The sequence below is a fragment of the Mytilus galloprovincialis genome, chromosome 1 (assembly GCF_965363235.1).
Source record: "Mytilus galloprovincialis chromosome 1, xbMytGall1.hap1.1, whole genome shotgun sequence".
Lineage (NCBI taxonomy): Eukaryota > Metazoa > Mollusca > Bivalvia > Mytilida > Mytilidae > Mytilus > Mytilus galloprovincialis.
The window spans coordinates 72,807,349-72,833,800 of record NC_134838.1 but is presented as its reverse complement, the minus strand read 5'-3'; the positions used below and the strand labels follow the sequence as shown (position 1 = coordinate 72,833,800).

General features: G+C 32.3%; 1 protein-coding gene across 1 annotated transcript; it reads left to right on the top strand.

Moving 5' to 3' along the window:
* The first annotated feature begins 9,990 nt into the window (after positions 1-9,990).
* Positions 9,991-22,839, top strand: LOC143083218 (NADH dehydrogenase [ubiquinone] 1 alpha subcomplex subunit 7-like). Its single transcript, XM_076259473.1, has 4 exons — positions 9,991-10,148; positions 19,102-19,166; positions 19,702-19,863; positions 22,704-22,839. The coding sequence occupies exons 1-4, from the start codon at positions 10,014-10,016 to the stop codon at positions 22,756-22,758; spliced, it is 417 nt and encodes a 138-aa protein (XP_076115588.1). The 5' UTR covers positions 9,991-10,013; the 3' UTR covers positions 22,759-22,839.
* The last annotated feature ends 3,613 nt before the right edge of the window (positions 22,840-26,452 follow it).

The following is a 26,452-nucleotide window of genomic DNA, read 5'->3' as shown; positions in this document are numbered from 1 at the left end:
ACAATTACTTTAGTTTAAGTAAATAGAAATCAATGAAATTTAAACACAATGTTTATGATCACAAAAGGAAGGTTGGTATTGATTTTGGGAGTTTAGGTCCCAACAGTTTAGGAATTAGGGGCCAAAAAGGGACCCAAATAAGCATTTTTCTTGGTTTTCGCACCATAACTTTAGTATAAGTAAATAGAAATCTATGAAATTTAAACACAAGGTTTATGACCATAAAAGGAAGGTTGGTATTGATTTTGGGAGTTTTGGTCCCAACAGTTTAGGAATAAAGGGCCCAAAGGGTCCAAAATTAAACTTTGTTTGATTTCATCAAAAATTGAATAATTGGGGTTCTTTGATATGCCGAATCTAACTGTGTATGTAGATTCTTAATTTTTGGTCCCGTTTTCAAATTGGTCTACATTAAGGTCCAAAGGGTCCAAAATTAAACTTAGTTTGATTTTAACAAAAATTGAATCCTTGGGGTTCTTTGATATGCTGAATCTAAAAATGTACTTAGATTTTTTATTATGGGCCCAGTTTTCAAGTTGGTCCAAATCGGGGTTCAAAATTAAACTTTGTTTGATTTCATCAAAAATTTAATAATTGAGGTTCTTTGATATGTCAAATCTAACTGTGTATGTAGATTCTTAATTTTTGGTCCCGTTTTAAAATTGGTCTACATTAAAGTCCAAAGGGTCCAAAATTAAACGTTTGATTTTAACAAAAATTGAATTCTTGGGCCTCTTTGATATGCTGAATCTAAACATGTACTTAGATTTTTGATTATGGGCCCAGTTTTCAAGTTGGTCCAAATCAGGATCCAAAATTATTATATTAAGTATTGTGCAATAGCAAGAAATTTTCAATTGCACAGTATTCAGCAATAGCAAGAAATCTTCAATTGCACAGTATTGTGCAATAGCAAGAAATCTTCAATTGCACAGTATTGTGCAATAGCAAATATTTTCAATTGCACAGTATTGCACAATAGCAAGAAATATCTAATTGCACAATATTGTGCAATAGCAAGAAATTCCAATTGGATTTCAATTGGAGTTATCTTTCTTTGTCCAGAATAGTATTTGAATCAACTTAAATCATTGTTTTATACAATATACAATGTATATTCACTTTTACTACCAACTGATAGATTAAAACAATCTTTACCATTCAGTGATAACAAGCACTTTTTTTACATTTTAATATTTTATGATGTATTTAAATGAGTAGTTATTGTTGCAAACTTCATTAGAAATTTGAATTGAGATCAGTTTTGAAATAAGGGAAAGGGGGATGTGAAAAAAAAATTGGGGGGTCAATTTTTTTCATTTCAGATTTCATAAATAAAAAGAAAATTTCTTCAAACATTTTTTTGAGAGGATTAATATTCAACGGCATAGTGAATTGCTCAAAGGCAAAAAAAAATTTTTAAGTTCATTAGACCACATTCATTCTGTGTCAGAAACCTATGCTGTGTCAACTATTTAATCACAATCCAAATTTAGAGCTGAATCCAGCTTGAATGTTGTGTCCATACTTGCCCCAACCGTTCAGGGTTCAACTCTGCGGTCGTATAAAGCTGCGCCCTGCGGAGCATCTGGTTATCTGTATTTTCTGTATTTAAAGATATTTTTTTAGAAACTGGTAAGTTCAAAAAACATATAGAGCAAGATTATAAAACACAAGATATTTTTTTTTTATCGAGGATCTTGAATTTCAATATTGTTGAAAGCTGAACAGACATGTATATAACATCAAACAGAGACTTTCTATGCTAGTCTAGTATATACTTAGTATAGAAAGTCCCTGCTACAACGAATGGGAGTGTTTACTTACTAAGGCATTGACCATAATGTTCATAATGCTCATACGATCGGGAAACTTAAAAAAAAAATCCAACAGCTGATTTAGCCGGTAACGAATTTCTGATATCTTAAAAGATTCACAATACAAAAGGAACTTCCTCTGCTTAAATAATTGAGCCCCAAAATAAATGTGAATAGTTTTAAAGTTTTTATTCAAAATTATCGAAAACAAAGTTTCATATGTGTTCTCATACGAATACTGACCCCCTCAATACTAAATAACAGACGTACGGCCACACGAAAAAATGAAAAATAAAATAAATTCAAGTTCTTCGTGTTCATATTGTCAATATTTTATTTTTTTACTTCAAAAAAAAAAATATTGGTGTAGAAAATTCAGGAAGGCAACTGCCTCCCCTGCCTCATAGGTAGTTACGGCCCTGAAATGACACATTTTGTATGGATTATACAGGAAAAAAACATCATTATGTGATTGGAAGCTTAACTAAAGGATAGAATTATAAAATGAAAAAGAGAAGATACCTTTTAGAAAATGTTTTGAGAATATCAAAGGAAAAGATGAGGTCACCATACATACATGTATTTCCGGTTAAAATATGAAATAGAAACATTTCATGTAGATCCCTTCAGTAAATGCACTATTTCTGAGTTACCTCCCTTCAAAATGCCAATTTAAACAATTGAAATCAGGCAAAAATAATGTATGCTTGTAAAAATATTAATATTTATAAGTTATAATCTTATAAATTTCTTCTTTTAAATGAAATTCAAATTAGTTATCTGCATTCCTCAACACATTTTGCTAATCTACTGGAAAATCTGGATGTTAGTTTCTCTCTTATTTACAAGATTTCAAGATGGGGAATGACACCTATATTGTATTAAATTTGAATTTAGGTGACATCTCTTTTACCTTCCAAGAGTTATGTCCCTTTTCAAATGCAAAATTGCTGAATTTTTGTTTCTGTTCTCTAACTTACATTTGCTTCAAACAACTGATATGGATCTTCTGCACAATGCATATTACCACAATAATCACAGATCAAGTTTGAATTTTGGTGGCATCTATTTAACCTTTCTAAAGTTATACCCCTTTAACACATGGAAAAATTGCTGAAATTTTGGTTTTGGTTCTTAAATTTAAGTTTGCCTTAACCAAATGTTATGAAACTTATATACAATAATGCTTAATACTACACAAATCAGAACAAGTATGAACTTTGGTGGTGTCACTTTTAGTATTCTAGAGCTATGCTTGTTATATACAAGAAGGGGTATCACATGTGTCCCATGGACACATTCCCTATTTATTTCTACTGCTGTGAACAGCAGGGTAAAAAAAAGATTTTTGTAGTGTGGAGGATTGGTTGTTGAAGGCAGATCTTCGATAGTTTCTGTTAAATTCATACACATTTTTCATAGACAATAAGTCACCTATTTCACAGGTGTCCAGTGGCAAAATTTGCATGCATGTTCAGGAAGATGGAGAGAAAAACAACATTGGGCAATGAATGTAGATACGTTGGACTATTGTCACGTTGTGCCAACATACAAATATTGTCTGGGACTAGGTTAAATTTGGGTTCCAGACTTATAACACACGGTTCTATTTAGGTTCCAGATTAGTTACAGAAGGTTCTATAAAGGTTCCAGATTGTTTACACAAGGTTCTATCGAGGAGGTTATATGATAACCTCCTAGGTTCTATTAAGGTTCCAGATTGGTTTCACAAGGTTCTATCAAGGTTTCAGATTTGTTACAATAGGTTCTATCAATGTTCTAGATTGGTTACACAAGGTTCTATTAAAGTTCCAGATTGGTTTTTCATAACGTTATATCATAATGTTCTTTGATGTTCCCACAACATTAAATCACAACATTCTCTCAATGAAACAGAAACGTCCCAGGAACATTTCCTGAACGTTTTTGTGTTTTATGGGTACCTGTTTTATAATTTTTTTTTGAAAATATGACAACAAGCAATATAGGAATCACTGCAATCTTGTCCAGTCCATAATTAAATTAATACATGTTTAGTTAATTTATGATTTAAAAAAATTTTGACCGGCACCGGCAAAATTGCAAATTTGCTATTTGACCGGCACCGGCAAAATTGCACATTTGCTATTTGCCCGGCACCGGCAAAATAGAAAATTTGCTTTTTAGCCGGCTCTGATTAAATTATATCTAACCGGAATTAAAATTTGAAAATAATAATTAAATATAAAAATTTTCTATTTAAAAACTTTTGTTACTGTTCCTCATATAAACACTTAAACTTCTTATCTAAAAAGAATTTTCACTATTAACACCAGAGCTTCTAGGGGCCTTGGGCAGCCCCAAGACCCCTCGCCATATGACTTACCCCCGGCCTTGAGTACACATAATTTTGGCCTAGCTACACCCCTGGCTATTTAGAGCGTATATAAAGAGAAGAAAAAAAAACCCATCTACATATGTAACATATGCACACAAGATGAAGATTCAAAGGAAGCCAGTGTAATGTGTAGTTCCTGTTTTGAGTGGCAACATTTATCTTGTGCTAGACTAAACCACTTCCAAAGGCATAGAATTGGTTTTGTAACAATTGCAAATGTTAAATCATGTGTCCATTTGAAATTCATAGCAAACAACTATTAATATTGTCTGTCATATCTATTTTATGATGTAGTTTTGCATAACACTATTTTTATCACTGGCAGAATATATTTATACCATAGATTTTACACAGATTTGAAAATCAACATTTTGTTATAAATATTTTAGAAAAAAATATATTTAATAATGTATTTACAAATGTGTTTTCTTGCTTTTAACTTTTAATTCATATTATAAAGTTTTAAATTATTTATTTATGAAAATCTTTTATTTTTTATTGTACTGTATTTTTTATTAATGCTTGGTATTGTGATAAAATTATTTTGAATTATTATTAAGCTTTTTTATTCTCTACCAACTACATCAATGAACAGTTTTATTCAGTGCCGGCTAAATGGCAAATTCTCTTATATATACAAACAATTGTCAACAGATTATTTGTGACTTTTTGTCCTACCAAATTTGTGACTTCCCAAGTCAAACTGAACTGCTATTATTAGCTGTTTTTTAGCTGTTATTTGCCAGTTCTTCATATTTTTAGCAGTCCTTTAGCTGTTCTAAGCATTCAATCTAATAGCAGTTTGAAAAACTGCCACATTTCACCATTTTTTAGCATTCGGCTTAGCATTCGTCTTAGCATTCATCTTAGCATTTGACTTAGCATTCGTCTTAGCATTCATCTTAGCATTCCTCTTAGCAGTCAGGACAAGTTATGACAGCAGTTCGATAGCAGTTGACCTATTAATCTTTGTTATAAAAATGCTTGGATCTGGCTATGTTTTCAGCTTGAAGTTAAACATTTATTTGAAGATAATTTGATCATTTTCAAATGTGCATTTTGGCTCCATGTTGTGTGGAAATACTTGCTAGTGAAAAACTGTAGTTTTGTCATTTATAAGCTTAATTTTGGATGAATTGAATACTTTTACACACCTGCAGTACAGTAAGTTGAAAGTTACAGTTAATGCTTGTGTATATTCTGATATAACTTTGTTGGGGGAAACAGAAATCATACAGAAAGCCCACAAAAAGGGGGGATAGTTGTTTACTTATTAGAATATCTGATGTTGACAGGATTGTATTAAAATACTAGCATATATATACTAACAGTTCAAGATGTTATTTGAAATAAATGGATATGATTATTTTAATCTATTATTTTGTTAAAAAAAACAAATCTAATCATATTCAAGATGTGGAAAAAGAGGGAGGGAATTCATAGGTAAACCTAGACTGCAAATAGCTGATTGGTTAAAATTGTCCAAACAATCAATTTAATGAAATTAATTTATAATATATATAATTTTACTTTAGTTTGTTTCAGAATATATATATTACATGTATCAAAAATTTATTTGTTTAAAATTCCAAAAGAGAAAGAGGATATAACTGTTGTCTTTTGGTCCACATTTAATAGAATAAAAACAGTACATTTGGCATGTTTGGTAATAAAATAACAGTGGCGGATCCAGAGGGGGGTTCCGGGGGTCCGCACCCCCCCTTTATTTTGGCCGATCAATGCATTTGAATCGGGACATATGTTTGCACCCCCCCTGCACCCCCCCTTTGCCCTGGGCTAGCACCCCCCCTTTCGAAAATTCCTGCATCCGCCACTGAATAATGATAACAATTAAATAACTTCTTATTTGAAAATCACTTAGTCAAGGTAGTGATAAGCCTCTTAGCAGTAATAGCTCTTAAATAAGTTGCTTTTTTAAAGTTTTGATAATTAAAGTGCATTTTTAATTGTTCCTATATCATTACAGCCACTTATATAATTAATAAAGGGTCTAAGACCAGCTAAAGTAAGTGCTACTCTTTTTTTTTTTACATTATCTTAAAATTAAGTCTGTTATTAGATTGTATAGTTACTGCTCTAATTACAAATATAAGTTTAAGTACAACTTTTTGAAATTTCACATAAGACTTACAGTAAAATATTAGAATTTTAATAATTTTTGCTTTCATATCTTGTACACTGTATATTGATTACCAGTATTCATGTGTCGCCTTTGTACTATTGCAACTTTTGGCAGATCTGATAGCATTCCACAGCAGTTATTAGCAGTTTATAAAACCATATTAGGATGTAAAACTTAGCAGTTGGCATGAATATTCATTATTGACAGCTGTTATTATAGCAGTTCTCATGAATATTCATTGTTTGATAGCTGTTATTATAGCAGTTCTCATGAATATTCAGATCTCATTTAAATTTTTCGTTAAAAATAACTGCCAAAGAACTGTGAAGGCTAAATAAACTGCTAAGAAACAGCTATGGAATGCTATTGGAATGCCTTTATGCAAATTAATTATTGCCTTATATTTGGTAACTGTGAATGCTAATAAACTGCCAAACAACTGCTGTCAAGTGGGAACTGTGAATGCTAATTAACTGCTAAAGAACTGCAGTTCACTTTGACTTGGGTTTATGTCCTGTGACTTTCTGTCCGTTTACCTTTTGTAAACACCTTCCCATTGGCGGATCCAGCCCCTTTTTTTGGACGATCAATGAATTTGAATGGGGACATGTGGTTGGAACCCACCTTTATCCTGGGTTGATCCGCCCCTGCTTCCAGACCCTCATGAGATAGAAGCAGAGACTAAGTAAAGTTGATGTCAGCAACTTACATTGTATGTTCACTGTACGATGTTTAACAATTGACAAATATATCAAATATTTGTTCCTAATAGCAAGCTTGAAAGGTCCATACATGACAAAATGAAATTTAAAATAGATTTAGCATAATAAAAACCTGCAGAATGTTGTTTTACATACATGTAGGAAGTAAAGTTTAAAAGTAAGACAATAGATGTTGTATAATAGGCTCTACAAATTCAAATTTCTTTTCAACTCTAAAATATTATTTTTTTTTAATTTAGAATGCCAAAAGAGGAAAAGATGTAGTAAGTTAACAAAAGTAGTTAAAAAGAAAGGTAATCCTCGACCATGAACAGCTGTTGATACCATTATGGAGGAGATATCTGTTGCAGTTTCAATCCACACTGAAGATGAAAAGGATCATCCAATTATGACACATCTCTGGTCGAGTTTGTACGTTCTGAGGAAATTTCTATTACATCAGAAGAAGTCAAAGGAGAACACTTGTTAGATGAACACTCAGACCACACTTATGCAGCAAAAGAACAGCCATTTGAGAATGAAAAAATATGTACGCTTGAATTTGATTGCCATGCTGATTTTTTTCTTGCACCACTGGAAGGCACAGAGCAACTGATTACACAATACATTTGTAATTGAGATATTTGCAGTGAATGAGACACACAATGAACATGAAGAACCTTGCCTTTCTCCCATTCTCCCTTTCAGACTTTATGCAATTTATTACAAGTTAGCATCAATGATACATGTACATATATCCTTAGCTGTACAGATACCGAAATTTGCATACAGTTGAACTGTACCAAATCAGTTGCTGGGAAATTAGCATGAAGCTCTCAGTTATCATTAACAGTAACACTATAAGTGAATGTTTGATAATAAAAATATTATTTATACCTGGAATGAGTTTTGTTCTCTTATATCTTGGTTTAATTATTGAAAAAGGATGGAATGATGTGTAGTGATAGTCTAGATATATTGTATACATAAAAACTTGTTCTGATTCTCAGTCTGACTGGTCTTTTTCATTTCAGAATAATGGGATGTATGACAGTGTTTTTTTTTTACAGAACGATGTAATTTGGTTTATCCAAAAGCCACACCAAATTAATTGGTTTATATGATTTATAGATATGCTTACTGTGGGGGGAAAAACATAACAAACAAAAAACAAACAAAAACATAAAATTGTACGGCTTGTGATAATGGTGAAATATATTATCATGCCTTTATTATCTTTGTGTCTTTCCAAAGTAAGAAGCCTGTAATTCACTTGTGGTTTGTTGCTGTATATCATATTTGGATTTTTTTGTACATAAATCGGGCGGTTAGTTTTCTTGTTTGAATTGTTAAACCTTTTTCATACATGTAAATAGACCTTGTATAGTTCGCAGTGCAGTATGAATTTTACTCATTGCTAAGAGCCTTATGGTTACCTACAGTTGTTAATGTCTGTATCATTTGGTTTCTTTTGGAGAGTTCAATATTATATTGCATATACTGTACAGAAAAGAAATGTCATACACTCGCACATCAATATATTAAAAATATGCAATGAAATATTTTCCACTGGACGTTTAAGGCAACCATCAATTAAATCAGCCTGATCAACAACAAAGGTAGACGCATTTTCGTGCAGTTTGTATAAAGTAAACCAAAAGGTTTTAACTTACAAATCAAGTCAAATAGTTGTAAAACTATTTACACATGTGCATGTCCGTTTCAAAACTAAAAGGAGATTTTAACTAGTCCAAAAGTTAAAAAGAAAGAAAGAAGGGAAACATGTACATTTCAAAACATTTAGATATCAATGTGGCATTAAAACTGGTGTATGCTTTGAAGTCAACTTACAAGCTGACAGAAGTATAACATAGTAAAATGTTTCTTCTTACAAAAATTGTTACATGAAAAGGCAGCAATACCTGCTGCTCTGAGTCTTTATTGTATATTTATCCAATATTATTTATTATAGTGTGGACACCTGTGGTGTAACAACTTCTTGTGTACCAGGTGTCAAATAAAACTCTTTTTAACAGGTTGTGATTTACCTGACCATCGAATAATTCAAGCCTAATATACATGTTACACTGTGAAATTATGTCTCCGAGACAGGTGTATATTTAATAGAAACCCATTGTGAAAGTATCAAATAAAATGAACTCTGATACAATTTATTAAGTGTTAATTATTTAATATTGTTTTTTTTTTTAATTCAATATCAAATTATGTCTCTTTTTCAATAATACAAATAATACAAATCAAAATTAAAAGGACATTGAAAAAAATGATTATGAATGTATGAACTCAAATTATTTAATTAATTATGTTAAATTTAACACTGAAACAGTTAATTTATGCTTAAACATTCACCATTACCTCGAGTACTTTTAATATTTTGATAATAACTATATTACCCAAAGAGATCTCGCGAGGTTTAAATCTGGCTGTGTGATATTACGGGATTTCGCCGAGTTGCCAATCTCTTGTATTATATGTCTCTGAACATATTCACCAAATTTTGAATTATTTAGTGAGAGAACATCACCTATATAGTGGAACATAAAGTTCAAGGATATTGCTTACTCCTTATCTTCCTTCCTCAGTAGTTTTTGTATGAAGTCAGCCCGAGTCATAATAATAAAGAAACAAAGAGGTGCACAATTGGTTCCCATTGGAATTTCGACAGTCTGTTGAAAAAAAACACGGTCCTCCAAACGCATGTTTAAAAGTTAATTAATCTTCATTTATCTAGTCTAATGAAGCAGATCCATTTCCTAAACTGTTTTGACCTTTAATATATTTGTCTAGAATTCTTTATCTTTAGACTCTACCAAAAATCAACCAACAGTTACACTCCTGTTCGTATATGAGACATCAATTTGTGTCCACATTTTATCATTTCAATACGGATGTTAATAAAGTCTATCTCCGAACTTGTGTCTTTTTTCCAAATCTGGTTCCTTGTTGAACTTCTGATGAAAATTAACGTTGCAAATTCTATTCGGTACCAGATCGTTTGTTTCAATGAGAAAATGTCAAATTTCAAGGTATCGCAAGTTGGCAGAAAAGTCACACCGCTTCTCGCTTTTATAAGAGATTTTTTGCGACAGGTATAAATTAGTTGAGCTATTGCCACATTAACACTCAAATTCTTTTCTTTATTTTTTTTAGAAACACATCAACAGCAACTGTGTTTTCATGGTTTTTAATATCATGACCGTATTTATTTTATTCTATTCATTTTATGTTATTTATAAAAATCTCGTTTGGAATATAACTTAACATAGAAAACAATTAAGTTACACTTATCAACCTTATGTAATTGTTGTATAAATGGACCTGAGACTACTGATATCATATAATATGCATAATATAAGTCCTAGATAAATTACTCTGTGCTCAGTCTCTTATGTCCAACAGCTGTTTTGCTAGACAACGAAGTGGAACTTTGCTTGCCGGTAAAGGATGTTGCTTCTGGAGACGACTGACAGCCTTGTATTCATATAAATTTGGCCTCAAATTGTTAATTTTTCATTTACAAAATGTATCTATAATTTCATATGAAGTTATGTAGGTTTCACCTACCTGCTATCCTTCATTTTCTCATTAAGGTAAAAGTTAGGTCATTCTTATTGATATATAATTGGCAGTGTCTGCGCGTACCCGCATGCAGGTACGATTAGTCAAATTGCCATTTGTAGGCTACGCATACCCACATCCGGTTTAATAGTAAAATGCAATCAGATCGGGAATAAAATGTGAAATATATACGAAACGAATATTATCTTTAACATGGGGATTTGTGTAAAACAAGTGAAGATTGAAAATAATATTTTCAAATTGTATTCATATTAGATAATAATTTAATTTTGGATGTAACACGTCTTCTGATTGGCTGAAATGGTTTTGTTATCATATCATAGACACAGTTTTGTCATGTGACTATGATGTCATCAATGTTTTTTTAATGACTTATGCTCGTTAAATTGGAATTTAGAATTAACTTCTTAGAAATAACAACAATGAATAACTGTAATATTTTGTCAGTCTATTCCAAATAACATAAAAAATGTGGTGAACACTGTTAAATATTAAACCTGCTACGCGCATCATTCAGTGTGCACCATATTTTTTATGTTATATCTTCATAGACAGAAAAATTATTACAGTCATTCCTTAAATAATATTGGATTAAACACATTTTTTCTAGAGGTTATTAATGTGTAAACTGGGGCGATTAACTAACAAACATGACAAAGTGAATAAAAGTCCAAAGGACTATTATGTCAAGTTTGTGAGTAAGAGACCCGGTTTACACGTCAATAACCTCTAGAAAAAATGTGTGTTATCCTTATAATTCTTCAGCAAAACATACACGATTATTAGTTAACATATTTTGCTTGATGGCTTCTGTATTTACCATCAAAAGTACAATGGCATGTTGTTACTACAGAGTACGCTGCCATCTTGACTCTCCAAAAATCCATTAATGTCTGATAAATGCAACAGAATCTGAAATGAAATAGCACCTGCCTCAAAAACTTCATTTTAATAAGATATAATCCAAATTTGAAGCGTACAAGTAACGAAATAAGCCATCGTTTTAAGTTTTCAATCGTATGGCGTCCTGTTTTGCCATGACATAAATTCGCCAAATCATTCATGAAATTTTGCGGAATTTTCTTGAAATCTTAATTTATACATTTTCGAAGCTTTAATGTGTTATTTCTTTCGCACATGAACATGATGAATAGATCACAGTAAAGGTTATGAAAGAAATTTAGGAAAAATGGTTTATCAAGTGTAAACCAAGAGAAAAATTCTAATTGACCAATCCAATTCAAGTATTTCTAGATATGCAAATCATATAAGAATTATTACATAATAAACATATTGCAAATTAAATGCACACTGTTGGACAATGAAACTGTACAGTCCCTGTAAAAGAAAAACATGATTAAAAAAAATGCTATTATAAAAGATAAAACAAAATTTAAAGAATTAAATTTTTACTGAATTTGAAAAATACCTACATGACCTATATATCAGATTTAAAAATAATCTTAGTAAAATGTAAACAGAAACTGAAATTTTAAAATATGATTATCTTAAACGACTAAAATTAAAGCTCGGTTGTCTATATAAAAATTAAAAAAGCAAGTTATTATGTCAAATCAGAGACCTATTAAACAAATTTTTATACATTTGTACTTTTGCAGTCGTATATTGGTATGGCATTGCCGTCATCGTTGTCGTCCTTGTCCGAAGACACATTGGTCTTCGCCCTATAACTTAAGTTTAAGTAAATAGAAATCTATGAAATTTAAACACAAGGTTTATGACCATAAAAGGAAGGTTGGGATTGATTTTTGGAGTTTTGGTCCCAACAGTTAAGTATAAATTAAGGGCCCAAAGGGTCCAAAATTAAACTTTGTTTGATTTCATCAAAAATTGAATAATTAGGGTTCTTTGATATGCCGAATCTAACTGTGTATGTAGATTCTTAATTTTTGGTCCCGTTTTCAAATTGGTCTACATTAAGGTCAAAAGGGGCCAAAATTTAACTTAGTTTGATTTTAACAAAAATTGAATTCTTGGGGTTCTTTGATCATGTTGATATGCTGAATCTAAACATGTACTTAGATTTTTGATTATGGGCCCAGTTTTCAAGTTGGTCCAAAGCGTGGTCCAAAATTTAACTTTGTTTGATATCAACAAAAATTGAATCCTTAGGGTTCTTTCATATGCTGAATCTAAACATGTATTTAGTTTTTTGATTTTTGGTCCAGTTTCCAAGTTGGTCCAAATCGGGGTCCAAAATTAAACATTGTTTGATTTCAACAAAAATTGAATATGTGGGGTTGTTTGATATATGCTGAATCTAACCATGTATTTAGATTTGTGATATTTGGGCCTGGTCATCAAATTGGTCCAAATTGAGGTGTAAAGGGTTCAAGATTGAACTTTATTTGATTTTTATCAAAAATTGAATTCTTGGGGTTCTTTGATATGCTGAATCTAACCATGTATTTAAATTTTGGATATTGGGCCATAATAGGTAAATGTCAAATTTATAGTTTTTAAGTTTAAGTTCTTATACCACATTCATTCTGTGTCAGAAACCTATGTTGTGTCAACTTTTTAATCACAATCCAAATTCAGAGCTGTTTCAAGCTTGAATGTTGTGTCCATACTTGCCCCAACTGTTCAGGGTTCGAACTCTGCTGTCGTATGAAGTTGCGCCCTGAGGAGCATTTGGTTAAAGATTCATGTAACTAATTAAGATTTTAAACAAGTTGTACATATTTATAGGATTGTTTTGGCACATATTTCAACCCTGCACAGTATATAAGTAACATAGCTGAGAGAGTGATATAGCAGATTGGTACCCCAAGAAAACATTGTCAGCTGCGGGGAAGCCAAGGTTGACAATGGTTTTTGAGAGGTACCAATCTGCTCTATCACCCTCTCAGCTATGTGTTATTTAATTTATTATACTGAATGTCCTATAATAAGTGTCTTTTACAGATAATTTTATTTAAAAGTATTTTCTATGACGTCACGTACATAACAACTTTATATGGGTATTAGAAAAATCAACACAGAAGTGAAGCAAGATGTTTTATATTTTTAATTTGAAAGATAAATAATGGAATTTGAACCAAAACGTAGAACTTTAGCACTCTCTTTAATAACTTGATCATTTGTTGATGTAACTTCAATTCATTTTGCTTTGAATTATCATTTTTTTATTGGTCTGGACCAGAGGGTAACATTAAAAAAAATCAGCCATGTGATAGAGTAAATTAACACCCTCGTATTAACCAATCAAAATATTGCATTTTAACGTGTTGTATAATAATTTCAAATGTTGCCAGTCCATACAATAGAATAAATTTAATAGACTCTGAGTTTCTTTTATATAATTGTAAAAAAATAATCGACTGATAGTTTTGAACAAATTGTTTCTATACATAGTAACTTTGAAATGTCTTCCCCACATGTATATCACTCTCTTCCATTTAAGAAAAATACTTACATTAACCAGAGACATACGATAAGTATTAAATGTCTCTGCATTAACTGAGAAAAACTGTCCGCTTACCTAAATACAAATATTTATAAAACTTCTGAGTAGTTCTAATTTTTTTTAATCAATTTATTCACTAATTGCGACAATTTCGTATATGTTTTACGTTTCATTCCCAATCCAATGGCATTTTTTTTATAAAACTGGATGTGGGTACGTGTAGCCTACAAACGGTAACTTGACTTTTCGTACCTATATGCAGGTACGCGCAGACACCATGGACACTGCATATATAATTATGTACATGATGTAGATTGTAGAGAACATTTTTTCAGGAGCACCTTACCTAAATTTAAATTCTTTTCTTTTTAAATTATACTGCCACATTTTACTTCATACCATGCATACAATTATCACACTCACTATTCATGCTATTTCTTATTTAATCAAATAGTCCTTGGAAAATCTGACCTCAATTATGTATTTGCTGCAGCTGTTCAATAATTATACACAGTCGGGTTATTTTTACTGGCAGGTGATAATGAAAACCAAATATGTAATTAATTTAATTAGCACCTGTAAACAATTACATTTAAGAAGCAAAAAAAGGATCAACGGGAAGATGCTAATGTCAAATGTTGCATGTTAATAAAACATGATACACATGATACATGTAGTTTGCTCAGTCAGTCTTGATGATAAACTCTTAAATCCACAAGCCTAAAGCTCAATTTAACCAAAATATAGTTGGTTAATACTAGTGCTGTTAAAAAGTTTCATTGGAAAAGTCAATATTTTGCAACATTTTGATTCAGGTCAAATATGTTTTGTCTTGATTAATGATTTAGGTTAATTGACCTGTTTAAGGCAGATTGTTATAAAATAAAGGGAGCTAACCAAGTATTATACTAATTTAGACATCTCTATACATGATATAAGTCAAACCAAAAACAAGAGTAAATTAAAAACTAATTGTTCAGAGAACAATTGAAGGTCTTTCCACCAAAAACCCTGTATTTTAATATGAAAGTAGTAAGATTAGGTTTAAAATGTCATTTTAATCATCAAATGAAAGCTTATTTTACGCTGATACCAAAAATGTAAGGTTTCTATACAATATTTTTTAGATAAGGCAGATAATTTGTTACTTCCGGTTTGAAAAATGTTACTTCCAATACTATTTGAATATTTACTTGACACTTATTTCAAAAATATCTGGTTCTCTATTCTTTTATATTAATACAGTACAAAAAATAGCTACTTCCGGTTGTATTTTTCAAGGTTAAATGGTTTGAGACTGTCGAGAATACCGCGGGAGTCAAGACGTCACGTTTTACCGTTTACATATGTATCTAGGGTTGACGTCAGGGGTGACGTCGCCTTAGAAGCTTGGATAATGAAGTAAACGTCAAACTGTATGGATGTATTGTTTTCTGTATACGATAATATAAGTAAGCCTCGAAATTTATGGTGCCGTGACCAAAAGGGAAAATGGATACAAAGCTGAAAGCCATTCGTTCCGGACATAAAGGAGCAATTACAAGACTTTGGAAGAATTTTGGAGACATACGAGACACTTCCGAAATAGAAATTGAGGACGTCACAGCTATTTTAGATTCCGTGTTACAGAAAAAGAATATTCTTAAAGAGATGAATGATAAAATTGTGGACGCAAGCTCGGATGAAGACGTGGTGGATGAAATTCACCAAACAGATGAGTACATGTTCGATTTAGATTCAAAAATTCATCAAATTAGAAAACTCATTTATCCCTCTCAGTCGAAAAGTCATAATTTACCTGTCAATACTACCGTTTTTCAAGGTAGTAATGTACCCTCTGATACACCCATGCATACCTTAAATTCACCTTCAGCAAATAGTGTACCCGCAAGCGACTCCTCTCAATTGAACCTGCACACCAATTGTTTCACATCAACATCTCATGTGCAATCGAATGCAGCCTCGTTTTATACCAGTAACCCCGCTATATCAGAGATTATTCCTACTACGAACCCGTCTATGCATATTTCAAGTTTACATTCGTCTTCTAGCACAAATAATCAGTACCACAAATTACCAAAGTTGAACTTGCCTACTTTTAAAGGGAATATTCTAGATTGGCAATCCTTTTGGGATTCACATGAGACATCTATTCACACAAATCCAACACTCAGCACCGTACATAAGTTTAACTACTTAAAGTCACTTCTACAGGGAGAAGCGTTTCAGACCATCTCAGGTTTTGCTATGACAAACACTAACTACGGCAAAGCTATTTCGTTGTTACAAGAGAGGTATGGACAGATACATACTATAATACAAACATACATGCAAGCTCTACTTGAGATTTCGCCGCCAAATTATACTTTAGTAAGCCTCCGCATTTATTATGACAAAAGTGAAACTTACGTACGAGGTCTAGAGTCACTCGGACAGACTACAGACACTTATGGTTCACTACTTGTACCGGTTATTCTGAACAAGTTGCCCGCAGAAATACGCCAAAACCTAGCAAGACAACACGGACCGTCAAGTTGGAATTTGAAAGATTTGAGGAAGAGTATACTTAACGAAATTCAGATCATGGAGGCGGGAAAAAATACAGGTACATATCTCGAGTCTTCAGAAAGTCACTTCACAACCGCATCTACATGTACATTTCATACAGGAATAGAATCACCGCGAATACACACAGCACACAACACGAAAAGAGCCAACCCCAGAATATTACGGAGAGACCATGTGTTTTTTTGTAAAGAGATACATGCACCAACAAACTGTACCAATATTAGTGATAACACAGCCCGAATGTCTATCGTAATTCGTGATAATTTATGTTTTAACTGTTTAGGAAATCATCATGCTAATGAGTGTCAATCGAAACAAACGTGTCGACACTGCAAATGTGCTACTGAAAACGGTTGTAGCTCCTGTATGGTCAGGTAATATATCTATGAATACGAATGTTTTATTTGATGAGGGTGCACAAAGATCTTTTCTAACAGAGCATCTAGCGAAGAAATTGAATTTGAAAACTGAAGGAATTGAAGTTGTACACCTTCGGCATTTGGAGAGGACAACACGAGCACGAGAGAACTACGCACAACCACCGTATTTATCGAAACCGAAAATAGTTGTAAAATTCCGATTGAAGTTCTTATTGTTCCTACCATAGCAGTTCCAATTCATAATCATATGCGGTACGTTAACCGAAATATGGATTATCTGAAAGGATTAAGACTCGCTCATCCAGTTACCAAAGACAATTATTTTGAGATATCATTACTTATTGGTGCCGACCACTATTGGGACTTTATCGAAGACAAAGTAATATGAGGAGATGGACTGATCGCGATGAAGTCAAAGCTTGGATACTTAGGACCCTTACAGCGGGGTAGGGTACTTTCGTCTACGACATCCAGCATCTTAAACGTACTGGTTTCGAATAAATCAGAGGAATTTGGCTTAGAAGAAATTTTAAAGGAACAGACAAGTTGCCAAATTATCAAGAGAGTTGAGGAAGCAGAACCGACAGGGAAAACATCAAAACATAGACTGAATGATACGTATCTATTGAACTGTTGTGACTTATTATAGACTGTTACGAAAATATTTGATTTATTGACTTACTTTCAAAAACCTATAACATGATACTATTTCATTGAAAGAAGGAACAGGTACACAGAAAAAATGGACATACTGTGATTTGTGTATACGAAATAGACTCATTGGGATTTAACCGAAAGATAACTAGTCTTGAAGCTAGTGACTGTGCTAAAGTTTTAAGTTTAAGTTTTGAATTTGAGAGACAGTAATTCTAATTCATTTTTTTTCTTGATTGTAATTTAATTTTGATATTTACTTTTCGCCGCCCGGAGAATGTAGAGAATACTGCGGGAGTCAAGACGTTGCGCTTTACCGTTTACATATGTATCTAGGGTTGACGTCAGGGGCGATGTCGCCTTAGCAGCTTGGATAATGAAGTAAACGTCAAACTGTATGGTTATATTGTTTTCTGTATACAATAATATAAGTAAGCCTCGACAGAGACCTATTGCAAAAAGTCTCATGGCTTATGAAGTAAAAGCAAAGGTCAAAATCTAGAACGTCAAATTAAGCTATGACCTTGAGATCAATTTCAAGGTCATCAATCAAGGACCTTCAGTAGAAAGACCATAGGTATTAATTATATTTGGTTATTGAGTTATATCCCCATACACATATTTTTAAATTCAAGAGGGACGGAAAGTCCCTTTTACACTTGCAATCAAAATTTACGTGTTACGAAATTATGTAAAAATAATTTGTCGATGTCTTAAACAGTTTTTGGATATAAGTGAAATTAAGCCAAAATCAAAATTTAGAATATGACCTTGACCTTTTACCTTGACCTAATTTTCAATTTTTTGGACCAAGGGCCTCAAATCAAAAGGTCCTAGGTCTCTATCACTTATTGTTTACAAGATAGAAATGCATATCACTTATGACAAATGCATAAGGAGTACTCATATCGCTTTGGTCAAAATACAACAAATTATGCGAAAGATATAACGAGCAATTTTATAAAATAAGGAAAAGTGGACACAAGGAAAACAGTTTTTGGGGAGATAACTCCTACAAAGAAAAGTATTCAGTTATGCAGGGTAAATTTCAAAGGCGCATAAACTGTTCGATATCATATACCAAATATCTAAGCGACATATTGCAAAACAAATATTTATCGCAAGAACAAAATTAGGCAGAAGAAAAGAAAAAAAAATAATCAGAAGAAAAACAAGAGGTCTTTCCACAAAAAAGTGACCTTATTATCTCTGATTTTTTAGTTAGGCATACAGTTGCACCAAACTGGCAAAACATAAAAAACTGAAATGTTCTAAATAAAGTTTATTTTGAAAAATATTCTTAACTCTTTTTTAAAGATCCACATACAACTGTTAACAATATTATTTATAGACTTCAATTATGAAAACTGCTAAGGATGAACTATTTTGATTTAGATTGTATTTCATTTTTTGCCTTTTTTTATGTTGTAGACCAGTAAATCTAATAATAACATATATAGAGAACCATTAAGATATGAAGATCAAGTTGTAAAAAGGTAAGGATACATAAAATAGATGTCGGTTATATGTCAATGAGACTTTATCGAATGGACACACAAAAAAAACCCTTAAAGGCATCAGTTCAAAAACATGAACATGATGAAAAGGAAAAAAAAATAAAAGGAGACATATGGTAAGTTTTAAACTTTGTAAAATTACCATTGAATTAAACAACTAAAACACATACATTTATGTTAATTGATTATAGTATTTTATATTCAAATGCAACATCAACCCAAGAATACTAAAAAAAAACACCAATAAAACAAAGCACGAATGTCATGAAAACATTGTAAAAAAGGAGATTTAAAAGACATTTAGTATATTTAATGGAGCCAGCCACATTTTCATACCCAAAGACACACACAAAAAGACATTTAGAACATAAGTAGAACTACCTTAAGATTGCATAGTAGTCTGACTGGTCATTAATTTTAGAGAAAAATAAAAATGAAGATAACAGTATACACAAATTGTTGTCTTGCCTTGCAAATCTCTTTGTCAAAAGTTTATGAATTGTATTCTTTACAGAACACAACCACTGCCACGTTTACCTGATGGTCCCTCTAATAAATTGTCAAATAATGCATATTGTGAAAGAGATGGACGACGATTTTGTATGCCTCCAGAGAATGTGTACAATGCAAAAGTAGCATTAGCAGCGGGAAAAGCTATAGAATCTGGCACTTCAGGGTGAGTTGTTGAAAGTATTATGTAATGGGTGGGCCAGAACACAATGTTATTGTGACGTCATTACAGAAAAAAAGTCTTCTGTATTGCCTTTATAATATAGTACAAACATAAAGTAGAGAATAGAAATTGGGAATGTGTCAAAGAGACAATAACCTGACCTGAACTGAATCAGCTGACAGCCACCAATGAGTCTTCAACACCATGAGAAAATCCCTCCCTTAAGAGGCAGATTGGCCCCTTAACAAAAATTTGAAATAGTTCTGTGAAAATGGACGTCATACTAAACTCCTAAACATCTAAATGAATCAAAAAATAACTAATGTTTACTTAATTTCGGTATGTTACGGTGGAACAGTACCAAAAACTTGACTACAATTAATTCGGCTTGTTTAATTTTTATAAAATTGTGACAAAATATTTATTTTGACCCTTAGACAAAAATATAAAAATTTCAAACTATGTGAACCACACACTTTATCAGAATTTTTTTATTGGATATATAGCAGCTGGAACTAAGTTTGATCATTGAGAAGTTTAATATTCCCTCAACAATAGAACCTGGTCAAAAAGTTATGCTGAAATTTAAGGAGGAGGGGGGGGGGGGACTTGCAAGCGGATGGAGGCGAAAAAAATTGTAAGGCAAACTTATCGAAATGTACTTAATTAACCCATGCTCTATTAGCAGGAGGGGTTGTGAGTTTAAATCCTCAACACTGCAAGTGCAATCTACACCAATCATAATTTACTAGGATTGTAATTTTTCCCACAGATTGTTCGAGTTTTTTTTGTAAAACACCAATCAATTAGATAAAATGCATATGCCTATGACAGCAACCTTTTTATTCATGCAAGTCCATGAAGTCTTAGGGAAAAATTGGAGGGTTAGCATATATTCCCAGACGCGGATTTAGAGAGGGGTTGGGGACTGATGGGGCACCTAGGGCTCCCCTTTTCCAGGAAAAATTTGGTAAATTATATAGGGAATCACTGAAGCATAACAGGAGCATGCCCCTTCTTAGGCAGTCAGTTGGCCCGACTTATGAAAATGTCTGGATCCGACACTGATTGCTTTCTTGTTTTACATAACTTGTTCAAACAGAATTGTCCATCCCATTTATACTGCAACAAGTTAAACATTAGAAACAAATTTATAAAAATTAAATTATTTCAAACATGAAGTGAATTAAAGGTGTAAAATTATTAATACTGAAAAATGTCAGGAATTGCTACTAACACTACACCCTGACATAAATTAACCTTTATAAAAGCAAACAACCATGTATTGTAAAGTTATACATGTTAAACACACAAACCTTTAGTTTCTGTTACCTTTTACAAAAAGATATATTATTTACATATAGATATAGGAAGATGTGGTATGGGTGCCAATGAGACAACTCTTCCATCCAAATAACAATTTATAAAAGTAAACCATTATAGGTCAATGTACGGCTTTCAACACGGAGCCTTGGCTCACATTGAACAACAAGCTATAAAGGGCCCCAAAATTACTAGAGTAAAACCATTCAAACGGGCAAACCAAGGGTCTAATCTATATATAAACATGATAAACGAGAAACGAGAAAAACATATAAATTACAAAAACAAATAACAACTACTGTACATCAATTTCCTGACTTAGGACAGGTGCAAACATTGGCAGCGGGATTAAATGTTTTATTGGTACCAAACCTTCTCCCTTTTTCTGAATTAATAGTATAACATCACAACGTAGAAAAACACACTATAAAATATCAATTATATAGCTTGTTTTACATGCAAATATACCTCTTTTTATATATGTGTATATGTTCAAACTACTTTGATTATATTTTTGTACTATATAAATTGGGGGTTTCAGAATCTAAAGGATAATGGTTAATCTTATTATTTTTACATCAAAATGGAGAACTTTGGTGACCCATTCATCTATTGTTTTATCAAATTACAACATTTTGGTGAATGCATAAGTTTTGAACAGTTGATGGATGAAATAAGATGAGAGAACCTAAATTTGTTGATTCTATCAGTTAATAAAAGAAATAAGATGATAGTCCATCAGTAGGGACAATAAATGGCTGACAATATCTCTTGCACATAAAAGACACACATATTTATTTCGAAAAAGAGCAGGCTAATGCCGCTATAAGGCAGCACTGGCACCCACCAAGTAGAAAGGGATTAATATAAGTTGATATAACTAATTTCCCAATCTGCTAAAAATTTGTATGTTTAAACTAATAGAAGAAATATTACTAGCAATCATCACCTAAATTTGAAATATTTGATAGACATATTCATGATATTTATTGATTTTGATAGTACATGTGGTTTGCACTTTAAGTCAAGTAGCTTGACATACTATAAATTGTAACTATCCATTGGTATTCATCATATTTAGTCTTATGCAATGTTAACAGCTGGGAGGATATAAATTTTAATCAGAAAGTAGATATTGGTAAAATTGTCATTTACCTTATAAATTGATATTTTAATTAGATAAATATTTTCCCAGTATCATTTATAAGTTTACTTAAAAACTATCCTTTGGTCATCTGTTTATCTTAAGTACAAAAACACCAAAGGTCAAATAAATGGAAAATAATTGTAAATCATGCCCCTCTGCATTTTCCAATTAAAAGGATTACAGGGTATGTTTTTTGACACATATGACACATACACTGAATGTTAAAGCAGTCTATTTTAATATTATGTAAAGTGATCATTACTGTTTGCTAAATAACCGACTTCAGCTTTTTAAAAAGCTTATGCTTGTATAAGGTTATCTCTAATCTCTAGTACAGTTCATTTTAATCAATACTGTATTTTTCTATTTACAGACAATCGGCTGTTATGTCTAAACGTATTGTTGCACCATCCATGCCAAGAGCTTAACAGACAATATTAGTTAAACAGATTTTTTTAATTGATTGTTTGATATTTATAAAATGATATACATGTATCTTTAAAGAAGAATTGTCTTAATGTTTATGATAGACAAACTCATCATAGATACCAGGACTAAATTTAGTGTAAACGCCAGACGTGCGTTTCGTCTACAAAAGACTCATCAGTGATGCTCGAATCCAAAAAAAGTTAAAAAGGCCAAATAAAGTACGAAGTTGAAGAGCATTGAGGACCAAAATTCCTAAAAGTTTTGCCAAATACAGCTAAATTAATCTATGCCTGAGGTAGAAAAGCCTTAGTATTTCAAAAAATTAAAAATTTTGTAAACAGTAAATTTATAAATATAACCATATCAATGACAATTCATGTCAGCACAAAAAGTGCTGACTACAGGGCTTGTGATACCCTCGGGAAATAAATCTTCACCAGCAGTGGCATTGACCCTGTGGTTGTAAATAAACTCATCATAGATACTCTGACTAAATTTAGTATACGCCAGTTCCGCGTTTTGTCTACAAAAGACTCATCAGTGACGCTCAAAAGCCCAACAGATTATTTCAAAAACTTCAACTTAAATTACAGCCTTGTCCAAAACTAAGTATGTGAATGAGATCTTGAATACTGTAAATTCAGAAATCATTGTGTGCATTTATTATTGCAATTTGTCATTTTAGCATGATTAGACTCAAAAGCAATTTTAATATTTGTGATATTCAGAAAAATCCTGATTGAATCATATAAAAAAATTCAAAATGCAATTTTAGATTATTGCGATTATAACCCTGTTGAATTTTTCGTAATAATAAAAACATCACACAATTTCTGAATTTACAGAACTGGAGTAAGACTTGGTAGCATAGAGTATCAAACATGATACTAAATTAATAGATCATTATTACCAATGTTATTTCAACTGATCAGGCGGAGCTTACAATTTAATTTGCATTGGACAGTCTATTTGAGGATGTGTGTGATAAGGATGATGACTGTAACAATTATAATTGATTTCTAATCACCTATCATTGTCACCAAACGGATATATACACATAAAATGAGCGTATGATATGGGACGAATAACTGGATAAAATTGAGAATGGAAATGGGGAATGTGCCAAAGAGACAACAACCCGACCATAGAAAAAAACAAGAGCAGAAGGTCACCAACAGGTCTTCAATGTAGCGAGAAATTCCCGCACCCGGAGGCGTCCTTCAGCTTCATTGATGAGTTTATCCTGACACACCTGTCTATGAATGGACTGTCTTAAATGAGAGAACTGGTTAAACAACTAATATTAAACAGAAGATGTGGTCTGATTGTTAATGAGACAAATCTCAACAAGAGACCAAATGACACAGAAATTAACAACTGTAGGTCACTGTACAGCCTTCAACAAAGCCCAGACTGCATAGTCAGCTTTAAAAGTCCCCGAAATGACATGTTAAACAATTCAAGCGAGAAAACTAACAGTTTAATTTATGTACAAAAAAATTAACAAAACACAAATATATAACACAACAACAAAACACAACCACTGAATTACAGGCTCCTGACTTCGGACAGACACATACATACAATATGTGGCGGGGTTAAACATGTTAGCAGGATCCAAAACCTCCCCTAACCTGGGACAGTGGTGTAACAGTACAACATAAGAAGGAACTATAAAGAACAGTTGAAAAAGGCTTCAACTTATTAGATGGATTTAAAATAGAAAAACATATAACAAAAACACAGAGTGGACGTGGCTGGCTACTTGAATATACCAACAACAAAAAGACACTTAGTACAGGTCTGAGAGTACTCTCAGTTACTGACAGCTAGTTCAAAGCTACTAACAACTAATAAAAATCATGCATCTAAGACTAAATTATCAATCAGTACATATCCAGCATCCTATGGGTTTATTGGAAAGACGTCATAAACAGTCGGAGAAAAACATCACCTTGTGCAATGCCAAAATACAGGTATTGACAGACTGTAACCAAGTTTATATCACTTCTAATAGCAGTTTCTGGGATCATAAGTCTGATTTGGGAGTTATGATGTTAGCTTAGTTATTCTTTTTTGTAGTGGCTTGGTGAGCTGCGGTATGCAGAGTTTAAGAATCAGTCTTTTTTTCATGTTCATTTCCAAAAAGGACAAATTACAATAACACAACATTACACATGGAGCAAAACAAAACCAACCAAATCCTGGGGTGAAATCAGGTTCTCTGAATGTAGATGTTCCTACTTAACTTGGAGCACCCCTTCAGTTGATCATGAAAGAACAGAGATGATAAGTTTCATTTAGAGGTGACACAATATACATGATAGAGTAATAACGGCAACAGTAGTATACCTTTGTTCAAAAGTCATAAATCGGTTGAGAAAACAAATCCGGGTTACACATTTAAACCTAGGGAAACACATCAACTATGAGAGAAAAACCACGAAACAACAATAACAACGACAATGCCACACACATAGAAATGAAGTATTTAATAACAACTGCCATATTCCTGACTTGGTACAGGACATTTTAAGAAAATATGGTGGATGAAAAGGAATATGATTGTTTTTAGGACAAGTGGTGCATATACATGGTCATCAATGACACTGATACCTCATGAATTCAACATTACCATTTGGAACCGCTCTGGTGTTATTGCATCATTGTAAGCAGTTATGTTCGATCAAGAAAAAGTTTATTGGAATCACAAACCTGGAAATGGGTATCAACGTCTTATAAGCAGGCATTGTAAGAATGTTTTTACACATATTTATAGTTTACTATGGTAAATCTAAACTCGTCTTTTTGTGTATTGTTGTTGAGTTCTCAGCCATCCCTCATTGTTAATTTCTAAATATAGATGTTGATATAAAGCAAGCTTACTAATATATCTTTGGTATCCTATATTACAAGTTAACTGGGATAGATACAGTCAACAAAGTCACAAAATCTGAATGATTCGTTCACGATAATGCACCTTTCTTTTTCATTTTTCAGTTTCCCTGGCTTCAAGAGCTGTGTAAGGTTTTTTTTTCATCACTACCATTCTTGTCTGCCTGTCCCTCGTTCATATCTTTTCTTTATACAAATTCTTCTCTGAAACTACTGAATGGATTGAAACAAAAGTTATTTGCTTCATCGATCATGTCTAAAGGTGTCAATTATATTAAATGTGTAAATTGTTTAAATAATCAGCATCTGCCCTGAAAATTGGAGAAAATCTAACCACTAGTTTTGGAGTTGTTACTGATGATATTTTCATGCTTAACAGTTTTGGGCAATAATCCTGAAAATTATAGGAGCAATGTTAAAAGTGTTCAAATATCGCAAAATATTCAGAATTATATGAATAACATACCATGAACAGTTTAGAAAGGTATGTCTACCTATTTTAAATTGTCCCTGAAGTGTATGTTTTTGAGTTTTTCACACTTATAGCTGTTATTTTGAAGATAATATGAGCTAGGATAAAAAAAAAACTACGAAAAGAATCAAATTGAGAATGGAAATGGGGAATGTGTCAAAGAGACAACAACCCGACCAAATAAAAAACAACAGCAGAAGGTCACCAACAGGTCTTCAATGTAGCGAGAAATTCCCGCACCCGGAGGCGTCCTTCAGCTGGCCCCTAAACAAATATATACTAGTTCAGTGATAATGAACGCCATACTAATTTCCAAATTGTACACA

Bases quoted from the DNA above. Each gene is read 5' to 3' on its own strand.
- LOC143083218 (XM_076259473.1), top strand. From the start codon at position 10,014: ATGAAAATTAACGTTGCAAATTCTATTCGGTACCAGATCGTTTGTTTC. The intron at 10,149-19,101 runs GTATAAATTAGT...TTTATGTTGTAG, and splicing joins TAAGAGATTTTTTGCGACAG to ACCAGTAAATCTAATAATAA. The intron at 19,167-19,701 runs GTAAGGATACAT...TATTCTTTACAG, and splicing joins GAAGATCAAGTTGTAAAAAG to AACACAACCACTGCCACGTT.